A 16,367-nucleotide genomic window follows, 5' to 3' on the forward strand; every position below is an offset into this window, starting at 1 on the left:
AGTTTGGCAGCGCGGTTTGTCAGCTCCCCACACACAGCCCCAGGTACAGAAATAGATCGATATATTAGTGTGTACAAAACATGCTGTGTCCCCTCTCTGTCCAGGCCCCTGGCTGTGCGCAGGGCCCTCCCTGCCAGTCCCACGCCCGGGAGCTCTCGCACATATAAATAAGGCGGAGGCAGGCTGGATCCAGTATTTACAGCCCTGCAGAGGGGCTGAGGCCTGCTCCGGGGCCTGCCCTGCAGAGCCCAGCTGTTGTGCCCGGCCTGCGGGATCCTCCATCCCATCCCGGCTTGGCTGGGGCTCATTTCAGGTCAACGTCGAAGTCCAGCACCAGCAACTTGGTCTCCTCGGTGCCGTTGCGGCTGCCCACAGCACACACCAGCTTTGTGTTGGAGGCGCGAATGCGCCACACCACTCCCCCACTGCCCCCGCTCTCCAGGGCCACCAGGTTCCGCACAAACTCGCCCGTCTTGAGGTCCCAGAGCTTGACGGTGCCGTCGTCCGAGCTGGTCACCACGAACTTGGAGCTGAACTGGAGGCAGGTGACGGCGCTCTGGTGCTTGCTGGGCCCTGGGGAAACGCACGATTAACGCCTGCTGCACTGTCCCCGGGCCTAGCGGGGGGCTCACACAGTGAGCCTAACTGCCCCCCGCTGCCTGGGTCTGAATCACCCCCCAGCAGAGAGTCGCCCACGCGCTGGCTGAGTACAGGGCTGGCCCCCGCCCCACTTACCCTGCAGCGTCTGCAGGCACTGGCCTGTCTTGATGTCCCAGATCTTGACGGTAGAATCTGCATTGCCCGAGACCAGGATGTTGTCCCGCAGCTCCATGCCACTGGTGAGCGACTGGTGCCCCATCAGCGTGTGCAGGCAGTTACCACTCTCCATGTCCCACACCCGGATCGACGTGTCCAGGGAGCCACTCACGATGTGCGTCCCGTCAAACTGCCCGGAGAGAAACAGGCTCAGCCATGGGCACGCCCCCAGTGCTGCCCCTCCAGCAGGCACGGCCCAGGCAACCCTGGGGGGGCGTGGCACATCCTGCATGTGCATCCTGCAGGGAGCAGACCCAGCTGGTGTGAGAGGGAGCGTTCTCGCCTGGGGGCACGGTCTCACCGGGGGCAGGGCCTGGGCAGGGTCTCACCAGGGGCGGGGCCTGAGCAGGGGGCAGGGTCTCACCTAGGGACGGTGCCTGGGCAGGGTCTCACTGGGGGCAGGGCCTGGGCAGGGTCTCACCTAGGAGCGGGGCCTGGGCAGGGGGCGGGCCTGGGCAGGTTCTCACTGGGGGCGGGGCCTGAGCAGGGTCTCACCTGCAGGGAGTAGACGCGGTTGGTGTGGCCCTGCAGCGTGTGGATGCAGCTCTCGCTCTCCGGGTCCCACACCTTCACCGTATAGTCGTAGGCCCCGCTCACCACTTTGTGCCCGTCGTACTGGACACAGCGCACGGCGGCCACGTGCCCCATCAGCACGTGCAGACACTGCCCGGTCTCGATGTCCCAGAGGCGTAGCGTGGCGTCCCGCGAGCCGCTCACCACCCTGCAGAGCACAGGCACACTGAGCGGCAGCAGGAGCCCAGCCACGCCCACTGCTTCTCCCAGGCCCAGCAGCCCCACCTGGGATGGGTCACTCCCCCCGGCCCCCCCCGGCCCTGCGCCGCCCCCCCCAGGGTTACCTGCTCCCGTGCAGGTGCATGCAGCGCACGGTGGACGTGTGTCCGTACAGCGTGTGCACACATTCGCCCGTGTCCGCGTTCCACACCTTCAGCGTCCGGTCCGTGGAGCCGCTGATGACGATGTTGTCCCTCATCTGGGAGGACCAGACGCCCCCCGTGTGACCCACCAGGGTCTGCACACACTGCAGAGAGCAGGACAGAGTCAGGGGAGCTACGGGGGGAACCCCACAGCCTGAGGCCACCCCCAGCCCCATTAGGAACAGCAGCGGGGAGCTGCTCAGGGCTGCGGGCTGGGCTCACCTCGCCGGTGACGGCTGACCAGACCTTCAGCGTGTTGTCGTCGGAGCCACTGACAATGCGGTTGCCACAGAACTGCAGGCAGGTGATGACGTGGTCGTCATGTCCCTTCAGGACCTGGGGAGGGAAGAGCAGGTAACGAGGGAGCCAGCCCAGACCTCCCCCTCCCAAAGGAAATAATCTCGGGCTGGAGGCAAAGTGTCTTAACCCCCCCCCCTTGGCTCCCCCCACACTGAACCCGACAGCTCGTGTCTAATCCCCCCATCCCAGCTCCCCACACACTGACCCCCCCCCCGCTCCCCGGCTCCCCCTGCAGTGACCCCGACAGCTCATGTCTAACCCCCCCCCCCGGCTCCCCCCGCACAGACCCCGACAGCTCGCGTCCAAAGCTGGCTGCAGAGAGACCTGGGCCGGCACCGAGCCGCCGAGAGACGGGGAATCCAGCACGGCCGTGGGAGTTAGTCTCAGGGTTGGATACTGGGGCCTTATTTCCAATGAGTTTGTCTGGCTGCAGCTTCCAGCCGTGGTCATTGTCGGTGTCATCAGTGCCATGTAGAGGGGAAATCCCCTCCCTGGCCCTGCGCACTGCTCCCTGCAAGGGCCGCACTTGCCCACAGCGTTGCACAAGGAGCTCCCAGTGTGTGTCTGTGATCCCTAGACTCTCTGAGCAGCCGCTGCTTTCCAGGACGGTCCCCAGGCTGTAGGGGCAGCCGGCACTCCCTGGGCCTAGATAGGTAACTGCATGAAAACTCTCCTTTGAACGGGCCCCGCTTCCCAAGAGAGCCAGGTCAGCCTGACTGCCCATCTCTGCCACCCGCATGTCTTACTGGCAGTGATTTCACACGTGTTTCCAGATCACAATGAAAACGCTGAACCGGGCCGGGCAGCACCACACTAGGAACACCCCATGGGGTGCATCTGAAGAAGTGGGTTTTTTACCCACAAAAGCTTATGCCCAAATAAATCTGTTAGTCTTTAAGGTGCCACCGGACTCCTTGTTGTTTGTGTGGATACAGACTAACACGGCTGCCCCCTGAGACTTGACCCCATGGGATGGTGATTCCCCACTGACTGCCAGCCAGCCAGTCCTTCCCCCACTGAGAGCGTGCTCTGCTGACAGACGGCACCGAGGTATTCCTCAAAGCCTTCTCTTCGGCTGCAACCAGCTCCAGCCACGCACGGGCCGAGATTTCTTTTCTCCCCTGTTGTTCCTGGCCAGGGATTGCTTTCGCTCCCCATATCCAATCTGTGCACCGCACAGATCCTAGTTCATGCTGCCCATTGGGGGCAGGCGGGCGTGCTGGAGGGGCTCTGAGCAGGGGCACTGCCGGGGGATGGCTTACGCCCACCCACCTTGGGAGCTCGGAGGTCTCCGCTGCGCCAGTTCATGTCGATTTTGTGCTGCCGCATGAAGGCGAATTTCCAGGGGCTGTACATGAAGCCGGGACTCAGCAGGCGCCGCTTCCGCAGGTTCAGGGGCTCCTCGATGCCTGTGGCGGGACAGCAGCGAGATGTGGGGCGCAGCACTCCCAGGGGCGCGGCAGTCCCCCAGGGGCTGCGCAGGACTCCCAAAGGGGCGCAGGGCGCAGCACTCCCAGGGGCGCGGCACTCCCCCAGGGGCTGCGCAGGACTCCCAAAGGGGCACAGGGGGCAGCACTCCCAGGGGCGCGGCACTCCCCCAGGGGCTGCGCAGGACTCCCAAAGGGGCGCAGGGCGCAGCACTCCCAGGGGCGCGGCACTCCCCCAGGGGCTGCGCAGGACTCCCAAAGGGGCGCAGGGCGCAGCACTCCCAGGGGCGCGGCACTCCCCCAGGGGCTGCGCAGGACTCCCAAAGGGGCGCAGGGCGCAGCACTCCCAGGGGCGCGGCACTCCCCCAGGGGCTGCGCTGCCCTCTCAGGCAGGAGACCAGGGCACCAGGGAGCCAGGGCAGGCAGCAGGAGGGGCCAGCCTGGGAGCCTCAGGGCGGCGGCGGCTCCTGCAGGAGTGGGTGCCAGGAGCCTGTAGGGCCCAGACCCACTTTGCCTCCCACAGGAAGAGGGAGTGGCTCGGCGGGGGGGGAGAGGGGGCCTGCAAGGGGGCGGAGCTCCTACCTTCGTCCCGGCACTTCTCCCTCCACAGCAGGTTGTCCTCAGCCAGGACCCTCCAGTAGCGGCAGGTCTGGGCGGCGCGGAGCAGGTCCCGGGGCTCCAGGAAGGACAGGACGTAGAGCGCCAGCTGCACACAGGGGGCAGGTCAGGGGCGTCACTGAGCCGAAGGCCCCCACAGGGCCAGTGGCTCCTGCGCTGCCCCCAGGCTGGCCCCTCCCTCGCCCCACTCACCTCCTTGGGCAGCAGGGAGATGAAGTCTCTCTGGAACTGCGGCTCGATCACCTGCATCATGTACTTGATCTGGGAGGGCTCGCAGCGGTCGATGAGCTCGTCCAGGGCCAGCAGCTTCTCCGGGCCGCTCCACCTCTGGGGGGAGAGACAGCGTGGCAAGGCCTGTGCGCCCCAGCAGCTGTGCCGCCCCCTCCCGTCCCAGCCCCCTGCTCAGCCCCCTCTTCCCCCTCCCCCCGGTCCCAGCCACCCCTTCCTCCCCCTCGATCCCAGGCACCTGCCCAGCCACACACCCCCTCCCCGGTCCCAACCGCCTGCCAAGCCGCCCCCTCAACCACGGTCCCAGCGCCTCGCCAAGCCGCCCCCTCAACCACGGTCCCAGCGCCTCATCCAGCCGCTCCCTCCCCCCGAGTCCCAGCCTCCCGCTTAGTCGCCCCCGCCCACCCCTGCCTCAGCCAGCTCTCCAGTGCCTGCGGAGTGGGGGGGCTGCGCCCTGCCCCATGGACAGGGAGAGGGTAAACCTGCCCCCTGAGCTGGGAAGGAGGAAGGCAGGACTGAGAAGGCCCCGGGAAGGGGGGCAAGTGGGAATGGGGGCTAATGGCCTCGCTTGCACTCAGGCAGTGTAACCCAGGGCTGGGAGCGTGGGGGGAGGGGGTGGCTCTGCGGGGGGCTGGGACCATCGTTACTGTGTTTTCCTTTAGCTGAGGCTGGAAAATCTCATGTTTTGAACCTGATCCCCCACCTTCCAGGATCCCCCCCGCGGCTCCGTCGCCCCAGCGACTGCCCCTCCCCGGGGATCCCTCCCGTGGCTCCGTCGCCCCAGCGACTGCCCCTCCCCAGGGATCCCCCCCGCGGCTCCATCGCCCCAGCGACTGCCCCTCCCTTGGGATCCTCCCACGGCTCCGTCGCCCCAGCGACCGCCCCTCCCTTGGGATCCTCCCACGGCTCCGTCGCCCCAGCGACCGCCCCTCCCTTGGGATCCCTCCCGCGGCTCCGTCGCCCCAGCGACCGCCCCTCCCTTGGGATCCCTCCAGCGGCTCCGTCGCCCCAGCGACCGCCCCTCCCTTGGGATCCCTCCCGCGGCTCCGTCGCCCCTCCCAACATGCTCTCTCAGTCTGTGCCCAGAGGGACCGTGATACTGGAGGGACCACTGGGCCGGTGGACGGGGGCCCCGCAGTGCTGAAGGGGAGGAGCTGGTCCCCTACCTGAAAGGTGCGGAGCCAGTCCTGCAGCTCCGGGGGCGGGGCGACCGAGGGGATGCGGCGCCGGCGGCCCTGGCCTGGCTTGGCGTTGCGCAGGTCCCCAAAGGTGGTGGTGGGGCTGGGAATGCAGGGGCCCAGTGTCCTGGGACCGGCACCATGGAGAGACCCGACAGGTGAGACACAATAGCACCGGGGAAGTCATCTAGACCCCCACCCCCATTCTCAAGAGCCAACCCCCAGCCCCCCCACTTGCCAGGCTCCCCCAGCCCAAGAACCAACTGCAGCCATCCCACACTACCCACACATCCCAGCCCTGCCCCGCCCGGTTCCCCTTTGCTCAGCCGAGCAGCCCTGGGGGCCGTGAGCCGGTGACTGGGGGGGGGGGTGTAAGTAGTGACCCCTTTTCCTGCCTGCCCCCGGACAGCCCAACGCTCACCTGCTGTACTCGGAGCCCTTGCAGAGCTTCTTGCCAGGGGACAGGGCCCTGCTGTCCAGGCCGTTCTCCGACTTCCGCTTCATCTGCAAGCAGACAGGGGGTGGGGTTAGGGCAGGCGACCCCAGCACAGCCACCCAGGGGGCTGGGGCGTCCCCGGGGGAGAGGCAGGGCCGGGATGTAGGCTGAAGACAGCCCGAGGGCAGCTCCCAGCAGAGGAGGAGCCTGACTCAGGCAGGCTCCTCGGGGGACCCCCAGCAGCACAGGAGCCTGGGCCCCAAGCCCGGCCCATGCGGCACCGCTCAGGGCTGGAGTTTCCCAGCACACTAGCCCCCAAGGCAATGTGTGTCAGGCCCAGAGCAGCCCCGACACCAGCCGGAGAACTACTCCTCTCCAGGCCCAGGCTACTCTCCAGGGAGGCTGGGCCCAGGGCCAGGCAGGGCCACGCTGCAGTCCCAGACACTCACCCCTCCAGAGGCAGCTGTATGGGGAGCCGGGGGTACCCAGTCCCGCCCCCCTGCCCTCCTCCGCCCGCACCCAGTCCCGCCCCCCTGCCTCCCTCTGCCCGCACCCAGGACCACCCCGAACAGACTAGGGTGACTAGATAGCAAGTGTAAAAAATCGGGACGGGGGTGGGGGATAACACTGGTCTACAATTTTTGAGACGTCGTCTGCTTCAGAGATAAAATGTGCTATTTATTATGTATTTTGATGTGCTGAATTCAAATATGACAATTAAAACAACTGATTGGCTACTGTTTCTAAGATATTTAAGTTTTTACATTTTATGTCTATGTATATTGTGTAGATAGTAGAGTTTTAAACATAAATTGTAAACCTAGGTCTTTTCATGTGTTTATGGTTGCTTTACATGATAATATTTCACCTGTCCTGTTTATGTAACACTTTAAAAATCAGCAAAAGGGTTATATAAATAAAATTTATTATGAAACAAAAGGCAAAAAACTATTATGTACATAGTTTAGTCCTATTCAGTGTCTACTCGGCGCTTCTTGGCTTGTCTCTTGTATTCATTAAATGGAGCATCTCTTGTCACTGTCCAGCAATAGTCTGCAAGCATTGATGGGCTCCATTTGCCCTGATAGCGTTTCTCCATTGTTGCAATGTCCTGGTGAAATCGCTCGCCGTGCTCGTCGCTCACTGCTCTGCAGTTCGGTGGAAAAAAATCTAGATGAGAGTGCAAAAAATGTATCTTTAGTGACATTTTGCAACCAAGGCTTTTGTATGCCTTGAGGAGGTTTTCCACCAACAACCTGTAGTTGTCTGCCTTGTTGTTTCCGAGAAAATTTATTGCCACTAACTGGAAGGCTTTCCATGCCGTCTTTTCCTTGCCACGCAGTGCATGGTCAAATGCATCATCTCGAAGAAGTTCACGAATCTGAGGACCAACAAAGACACCTTCCTTTATCTTAGCTTCACTTAACCTTGGAAATTTTCCACGGAGGTACTTGAAAGCTGCTTGTGTTTTGTCAATGGCCTTGACAAAGTTCTTCATCAGACCCAGCTTGATGTGTAAGGGTGGTAACAAAATCTTCCTTGATTCAACAAGTGGTGGATGCTGAACACTTTTCCTCCCAGGCTCCAATGACTGTCGGAGTGGCCAATCTTTCTTGATGTAGTGGGAATCTCTTGCACGACTATCCCATTCACAGAGAAAACAGCAGTACTTTGTGTATCCAGTCTGCAGACCAAGCAAGAGAGCAACAACCTTCAAATCACCACAAAGCTGCCACTGATGTTGGTCATAGTTTATGCACCTCAAAAGTTGTTTCATGTTGTCATAGGTTTCCTTCATATGGACTGCATGACCAACTGGAATTGATGGCAAAACATTGCCATTATGCAGTAAAACAGCTTTAAGTCTCGTCTTCGATGAATCAATGAACAGTCTCCACTCATCTGGATCGTGAACGATGTTGAGGGCTGCCATCACACCATCGATGTTGTTGCAGACTACAAGATCACCTTCCATGAAGAAGAATGGGACAAGATCCTTTTGACGGTCACGGAACATGGAAACCCTAACATCACCTGCCAGGAGATTCCACTGCTGTAGTCTGGAGCCCAACAGCTCTGCCTTACTCTTGGGTAGTTCCAAATCCCTGACAAGGTCATTCAGTTCACCTTGTGTTATGAGGTGTGGTTCAGAGGAGGAGGATGGGAGAAAATGTGGGTCCTGTGACATTGATGGTTCAGGACCAGAAGTTTCATCCTCTTCCTCTTCCTCGTCTGACTCAAGTGAGAATGATTCTGGTGCATCAGGAACCGGCAGTCCTTCTCCGTGGGGTACTGGGCGTATAGCTGATGGCATGTTTGGATAATGCACAGTCCACTTTTTCTTCTTTGACACACCTTTCCCAACTGGAGGCACCATGCAGAAGTAACAATTGCTGGTATGATCTGTTGGCTCTCTCCAAATCATTGGCACTGCAAAAGGCATAGATTTCCTTTTCCTGTTCAACCACTGGCGAAGATTTGTTGCACAAGTGTTGCAGCATATGTGTGGGGCCCACCTCTTGTCCTGATCTCCAATTTTGCAGCCAAAATAAAGGGGATAGGCTTTCTTAACCATAGTGGTTATACTGCGCTTTTGTGATGCAAAAGTCACTTCACCACAAACATAGCAGAAGTTATCTGCATTGTTCACACAAGTACGAGGCATCTCTGCTCACTTTGGCTAAACAGAAATGTGTCCCTTTGCAAAATCAAACACTGACAAATAAGAGAGCACGACACTGTATGATTTCTAGAGCTGATATAGGGCAATTTGTTCAGCAGAGTCATGTAAGCTTCGTTATGATTGCATCATCCATGACTTCTAGGAATAACATGATGCAATTCATATCATGTATGACGCCATACCAGCTTCAGATTGCATCATTCATTGTTTTGCCTAAAAAGCAAGTACTGTCCAAACCCAGTCATAGATTTATTCATAGATCCAGTCAAAGATGTATTTTAGTCATTTCTGGTTTAAATTGAGATCCCTTCCCTTTCTAACTCACTTATCCTCCGCCATTCCCAAGTCAAGGGTCGTATATACTGATCCAACAGCATATCTTGAAAACTAGAGCCAATCAACCATCTTAACCATCATTTTCGTTCTCAGGGACCCAGAATTAGTCACGTTTGACGACGTTTATTTCAGAAGCATTTTGGCTGTAGAGCAGTGTAATAGGAGCCGATATAAGAAAAAGCCCCAAATATCAGGACTCTCCCTATAAAATCGGGACATCTGGTCACCCAACAGACAGACAGAGAGACCCCGTACCGCCCCCAGACAGAGACCCCGTACCGCCCCCAGACAGAGACCCCGTACCGCCCCCAGACAGAGACCCCGTACCGCCCCCAGACAGAGACCCCGTACCGCCCCCAGACAGAGACCCCGTACCACCCCCAGACAGAGACCCCGTACCGCCCCCAGACAGAGACCCCGTACCGCCCCCAGACAGAGACCCCGTACCGCCCCCCAGACAGAGACCCCGTACCGCCCCCCAGGCAGAGACCCCGTACCGCCTCCTGACAGAGACCCCGTACCACCCCCAGGCAGAGACCCCGTACCACCCCCAGGCAGAGACCCCATACCGCCTCCTGACAGACAATGTTCCCTTTAATTTTTTCCATCCATGTGCAGAACAAATATAGTTATGTGCACTGAGGTATGTGGGGATGTGCGCCACCAGTAGAAACAAAAACCCTAGATACAATATATATTTTTAAAAAGTTGCCATAGGGATAATTACTCCAGCCAGGACAGGTTAGGCATTTTAAAATTCACTACTCAAAAAAATAAATGTAAGTGTAATAGAGAAATAAAAATTATGAAATGCAGAGACCAGCCAAAACACCAAAATAACACTTTGAAAGAATAAAATTACAGAGAATATATGTGCATTGCAGGAACTACCAAGAAGTAACAACAAACAAAAATAACACACGTTTGTGTTGGGAGAGGAGTGTGAAAGACTCTGTATAGAGAGACAGACTGTGTGTGTGCACGCAGAGAGACACAAACTCTGTGTGTGTAGACACAGTGTGTGTGTGTAGAGAGACAGACTCTGCGCATGTAGACACACACTAGGGTTACCATACGTCCGGTTTTTCCCGGACATGTCCGGCTTTTCGGCAATCAAACCCCCGTCCGGGGGGAATTGTCAAAAAGCTGAACATGTCCGGGAAAAATACCGGCTGGGCACTTCCTCTCCCGCGGCTGCTCTGCTCCTCCCCTGACTCAGACTTCGGCTCTGTTTAAGAGCCAAGCTGCCGAAGCCAGCGCTATCGACTTCAGGCAGCCCCCGTGCCTCCGGACCCCAGCCGCCGGCCGGGCACTTCCCTTCCCAGGCTCCAGCTGCTCTGCTCCAGCGGCTGGGGTCCGGAGGCAAGGGGGGCTGCCCGAAGCCGGTAGCGCTGGCTCGGGCAGCTTGGCTCTTAAACAGAGCCGAAGTCTGAGTCAGGGGAGGAGCAGAGCAGCTGGAGCCTGGGAGGCGAAGTGCCCGGCCGGGGGCGCAGGGTCCAGAGGCATGGGGGCTGCCCGAAGCCCGAGTGCTACCGGATTCATGGTTTGCCGGGCAGCCTCCAGACCCTGCGCCCCTGGCTGGGCGCTTCCCCTCCCGGGCTCCAGCTGCGCTGGGGAAGCGCCGGCCGGGGGCGCAGGGTCTGGGGGCTGCCCGGCAAACCGTGAAGCCGGTAGCGCTCGGGCAGCCCTTTTCGCGTGGCTGGGAGGGAGGAGGGGGAGTTAGGGCGGGGACTTTGGGGAAGAGGGGGAGTTAGGGCGGGGACTTTGGGGAAGGGGGGGAGTTAGGGCGGGGCCGGGGGTGGGGGAAGGGGCGAGGCCAGGGCCCGTGGAGTGTCCTCTTTTTTTATTTTTTAAATATGGTAACCCTAACACACACAGACTGTGTGTGAGACACAGAGAGAGAGAGATTGTGTGTGCTGGGTAAGTCTCAGAGAGACCGGGCGCTGTCTCTAAGGTCTCAGACCCTCGGGGTGTCCCCTCTCCCCTGCTGGGGCACAGGGGGACACCCTGACATCAACGCCGCCGCCGCCGCCCCCCCCCCCCCCCCCGCACAGGCAGCAGGGGCTCCAAGGCAGAGGCTGCAAAGCAGCGGGGGAGGGGCAGCTGAACACAGGCTGCTGGCAGGACGAGAGCCGCCCCCCCCATCCACTGCCGGGCACTTCAATCAGCTTAGTGGGAACAGAGCCAACAGACCCCGTGCCAACCCCCCCGAGACCCCAAGTCCCCCTCCCACCCATAGAGAGACCCCCGTGCCCCCCCACAGAGACCCCGTGCCAACCCCCCCCACAGAGAGACCCCATGCCACCCTCCCACCCACACAGAGACCCCGTGCTCCCCCCACAGAGAGACCCCCATGCCGCCCTCCCACCCATAGAGAGACCCCGTGCCACCCTCCCACCCCCACAGAGCCCCCGTGCCCCCCCACAGAGAGACCCCCATGCCACCCTCCCACCCACACAGAGACCCCCGTGCCCTCCCCACCCAGAGACCCCGTGCCGCCCCCCACAGAGACCCCGTGCCAACCCCCCCCACAGAGAGACCCCCATGCCACCCTCCCACCCACACAGAGACCCCCGTGCCGCCCCCCCCAGAGACCCCGTGCCAACCCCCCCCACAGAGAGACCCCCATGCCACCCTCCCACCCACAGAGACCCCGTGCTCCCCCCACAGAGAGACCCCCATGCCACCCTCCCACCCACACAGAGACCCCGTGCTCCCCCCACAGAGAGACCCCCATGCCCCCCTCCCACCCACAGAGACCCCGTGCCCCCCCACAGAGAGACCCCCATGCCACCCTCCCACCCACCCAGAGACCCCCGTGCCCTCCCCACCCAGAGACCCCATGCCCCCCCCCACAGAGACCCCGTGCCACCCTCCCACCCACAGAGAGACTCAGACTCATAGACGTTAAGGTCAGAAGGGACCATTATGATCGTCTAGTCTGACCTCCTGCACAACGCAGGCCACAGAATCTCACCCACCCACTCCTGTAACAAACCCCTAACCTATGTCTGAGTTACTGAAATCCTCAAATCGTGGTTTAAAGACCTCAGGGTGCAGAGAATCCTCCAGCAAGTGATCTGTGCCCCACACTGCAGAGGAAGGCGAAAACCCCCCAGGGCCTCTGCCAATCTGCCCTGGAGGAAAATTCCTTCCCAATCGCAAATATGGTGATCAGCTAAACCCTGAGCATGTGGGCAAGACTCACCAGCCAGATACCCAGGAAAGAATTCTCTGTAGTAACTCAGATCCCACCCCATCTAACACCCCATCACAGGCCACTGGGCATATTTACCGCTAATAGTCAAAGATCAATTAAATGCCAAAAATTAGGCTATCCCATCATACCATCCCCTCCATAAACTTATCAAGCTCAGTCTTGAAGCCAGATATGTCTTTTGCCCCCACTGCTCCCCTTGGAAGGCTGTTCCAGAACTTCACTCCTCTGATGGTTAGAAACCTTCATCTAATTTCACAGTATTCCAGATGAGGTCTCATCAGTATCTTGTATAACGGTACTAACACCTCCTTATCTCTACTGGAAATACCTCACCTGATGAATCTCAAGACCGCATTAGCTTTTTTCACGGCCATATCACATTGGCGGCTCATCGTCATCCTGTGATCAACCAATACTCCGAGGTCCTTCTCCTCCTATGTTACTTCCAGCTGATGCGTCCCCAGTTTATAACAATAGTTCTTGTTATCAATCCCTAAATGCACGACATTGCACTTTTCACTATTAAATTTCATCCTATTACTATTACTCCAGTTTACAAGGTCATCCAGATCTTCCTGTATGATATCCCGGTCCTTCTCTGTATTAGCAATACCTCCCAGCTTTGTGTCATACACAAACTTTATTAGCACACTCCCAATTTTGTGCCAAGGTCAGTAATAAAAAGATTAAATAAGATTGGTCCCAAAACCGATCCCTGAGGAACTCTACTAGTAACCTCCCTCCAGCCTGACAGTTCACCTTTCAGTATGACCCGTTGTAGTCTCCCCTTTAACCAGTTCCTTATCCACCTTTCAATTTTCATATTGATCCCCATCTTTTCCAATTTAGCTAATAATTCCCCATGTGGAACTGATCAAATGCCTTACTGAAATCGAGGTAAATTAGATCCACTGCATTTCCTTTGTCTAAAAAATCTGTTACCTTCTCAAAGAAGGAGATCGGGTTGGTTTGGCATGATCTACCTTTTGTAAACCTTGTTGTATTTTGTCCCAATTACCATTGACCTCAATGTCCTTAACTACTTTCTCCTTCAAAATTTTTTCCAAGACCTTGCATACTACAGATGTCAAACTGACAGGCCTCTAGTTACCTGGATCACTTTTTTTCCTTTCTTACAACCCTTGAGTTTACAGATTCATTAAAAATTCTTGCTAACGGGCTTGCAATTTCGTGTGCCAGTTCCTTTAATATTCTTGGATGAAGATTATCTGGACCCCCCGATTTAGTCCCATTAAGCTCTTTGAGTTTGGCTTCTACCTCGGATGTGGTAATATCTACCTCCATATCCTCATTCCCATTTGTCATCCTCCCATTATCCCTAAGCTCCTCATTAGCCGCATTAAAGACTGAGGCAAAGTATTTGTTTAGATATTGGGCCAGGCCACCCTCGAGACCCTGGGCCACCCTCCCACGCACAGACCCCGGGCCACCGACCCCCACAGACCGAACTTGTGCCCCCCCCCAGAGATACCCAGTGCCACCCACCACCCACAGACCGACCCTGTGCCCACCCCACAGAGAGACCCCATGCCACCCTCCCACACAGACCGACCCCATGCCCCCCACAGAGAGATCCCCATGCCACCCCCAACCCACAGACCCCATGCCACCGCCCCCCACAGAGAGACCCCATACCACCCCTGACAGACAGACCCCCCCAGATGCCCCATACCACCCCCACCCCCGACAGAGCCCGTACCACCCCCACCTCTCGACAGACTGACTAACCCCATACCGCCACCGCCCCTTGACAGACCAACCCCAAATCCCACCATCCCTCGACAGACCCAGTACCACCCCCATCCCTCGACAGACAGACCCAGTACCATCCCCATCCCTTGACAGACAGACCAACCCCGTACCCCCAAGCTAGAGCTGGCCCTGCCCTGCACTGCTCCTTGTTCCGCTCTCAGGCGGTGGGTGGGAAAATCCAGGTTCAATCTCTGCTCTATTCAGGTGCTGTCCCACTTCTCCAGCCCACCCCCCCCCAAACGCGGTACAGGGCTGGCCCTGGGCCCGTTCCTTTGTTTTCGGGGGGAGCCATCAGCCGATGCCCGTACGCGCTCGTCCCCGACGGGCTCGCGGCTGCCCTGCGCCCGTTACCTTTGGCCGCACGTGTCGGATGAGGCTGCCCTCCTCGGTCCTCTCCAGATAGTCAATCCAGCGCTCGCCAATGGTGTAATAGAAATAGACGTCACTGCCGTCCTCCCCTTCATCGCTGCAGCAGCTCCCCTCCTCCTCCTCCTCCTCCTGCGCCCCACAGACTCTGGAGCTGGCGGGCTCCAGCCGCCCGTGCCCTCCAAGGCCGGCCGGCTCCTCGGGCTCCTGCCCCACCCGCACTCTGGAACCCTCAGACTCTGGACCAGAACCCCCTTGGACACCTGAGCAATCCGATTCCTCCGACTCCCAGGCAGCCTGGACGCCGTTCTCCTCCTCAGCCAGCACCTGCAAGACACAGCAGTGCGGGTCAGGGGTCTGCGCACCCCAGGCAGCTCACTTGGTGGGGTCTGGGTGGGGAACAGCTTCTCCTGCCGACAGCCAGGCGCTGCATGGCAGAGTGCAGGGATGGCGGGGAACCACCCTGGTGCACAGAGCCCCGAACGGAGGACGTGAGGGTCAAGGGGTCCCTTCTCCCACAGCCAGAGAGAAGCTTCAGGAACAAGCAAGACCCAGACTGGGGGAAGGGCCACAGGCAGCTGGCAGACGGCTGGGCCAGGGTGGCGTGCCAAGCCCAGCTAGCAACGCGGGCTGAGATGCAGGAAGACTGCGACAGAGCAAGCACTGAAGATGGGAAGAGGGGTCTTCCCAGTCCCTGGGGAGAGGGTGGCTCAGTGGGCCTGGCATGGGCTGGCACGGGAGATGAATGTGGTATTAGACTTCTCTCCTACCAGGCTCTCTCTTGCAGTGGCTTTGCAGCCACGGAGGCAGGGCCACCAGGTCTCCCCACCAGGAGTCCTGGCTCGGAGAACCAGCCTCCCAGAGTGGGGTGGCAAGGAGGCAGGGCCTCCCGCTCCCTGGTGGAGGTGAGAGCAGAGATGCAGTGGGCCTGGGGCTCCCACAGAACCAGGTGTAGCTTCCAGCTGAGAAGGGGGAAGACTGACAACCGACATGCCTGGGCATGGGTGTACAGCACCAGTGCCCCATTCCCAAAGGCTGCCAGGAACTGGTTGCGAATCTGAAGGTTGAGGCAATGTGGGTGAAAGTGATCCTGAAATGAGGGATTTAATGATTCTAAGGCAGTGGTTTTCAACTCATGGTTTGAGGACCCCTGGGCGTCTACTGACTATGTCTAAGATTTCCAAAGGGTCCGCACCTCATTTGAAATGTTTTAGGGGTCCACAAACGAGACAAAGTTGAAAACCACTGTAGTAAGGAAAGGAAGGCACGAGAGCAGCAGAATAAAGACAATGGACTTCCAAAAGCAGACATTAACAAACTCAGGGAACTGGTAGGTGAGGTCCCATGGGAAGAAAATCTAAGGGATAAAGGAGTTCAGGAAACCTGGCAGTTTCTGAGAGAGACAATATTAAAGGTGCAAAGATAGGAGAGATAGTAAGAGGCCAATATGGCTCCATCAGGAACTCTTGAATGGCCTGAAAATCGAAAGGGAATGCTACAAAAAGTGGAAACATGGACAAACTGCTAAGGAGGAGTACAAAAGAGTAGCACAAGCATGTAGGGACAAAATCTGAAAGGCTAAGGAACAAAATGTGTTACACCTAGAAAGAGATATAAAAGGCAGTAAGACAAGGTTTTATAAATACAGTAGGTGAAAGAGAAAAGAAAGAAAACTGTAGGTCCTCTACTTAGCAGGGAAGGAGAGCTAATAAAGGACAACTTCAAGAAAGCTGACACACTTAACACCTGCTTTGCTTCAGGCTTCACTAAGAATACTCAACGCAATTAACAAATAAATAAATAAAAATAAATTAATGGAGATATCCCATCTCCTAGAACTGGAAAGGTCATCGAGTCCAGCCCCCTGCCTTCACTAGCAGGACCAAGTACTGATTTTTGCCCCAGATCCCTAAGTGGCCCCCTCAAGGACTGAACTCACAACCCTGGGTTTAGCAGGCCAATGCTCAAACCACTGAGCTATCCCTCCCCCCCCCGAACAACAACAACAACAACAACAACAAGGGGGAGGAATGGAAGCCAGAATAGGGAAG

General features: G+C 58.1%; 1 protein-coding gene across 1 annotated transcript in view; it reads right to left on the minus strand.

Moving 5' to 3' along the window:
• Positions 1-44: 44 nt before the first annotated feature.
• LOC135884324 (F-box/WD repeat-containing protein 7-like) overlaps positions 45-16,367 on the minus strand; it is a 40,378-nt gene continuing 24,055 nt past the window's right edge. The window contains exons 3-13 of the mRNA XM_065411631.1: positions 14,302-14,643; positions 5,924-6,006; positions 5,491-5,629; positions 4,289-4,423; positions 4,061-4,184; positions 3,324-3,460; positions 1,974-2,087; positions 1,674-1,855; positions 1,312-1,537; positions 736-946; positions 45-573 (exon numbers count right to left, since the gene is read on the minus strand). Coding sequence (XP_065267703.1) covers positions 305-573; positions 736-946; positions 1,312-1,537; positions 1,674-1,855; positions 1,974-2,087; positions 3,324-3,460; positions 4,061-4,184; positions 4,289-4,423; positions 5,491-5,629; positions 5,924-6,006; positions 14,302-14,643 — 1,962 coding nt within the window. The 3' untranslated portion in view covers positions 45-304. The remainder of the gene's footprint in view (positions 574-735; positions 947-1,311; positions 1,538-1,673; positions 1,856-1,973; positions 2,088-3,323; positions 3,461-4,060; positions 4,185-4,288; positions 4,424-5,490; positions 5,630-5,923; positions 6,007-14,301; positions 14,644-16,367) is intronic.

This window comes from Emys orbicularis, chromosome 1, assembly GCF_028017835.1.
Source record: "Emys orbicularis isolate rEmyOrb1 chromosome 1, rEmyOrb1.hap1, whole genome shotgun sequence".
Lineage (NCBI taxonomy): Eukaryota > Metazoa > Chordata > Testudines > Emydidae > Emys > Emys orbicularis.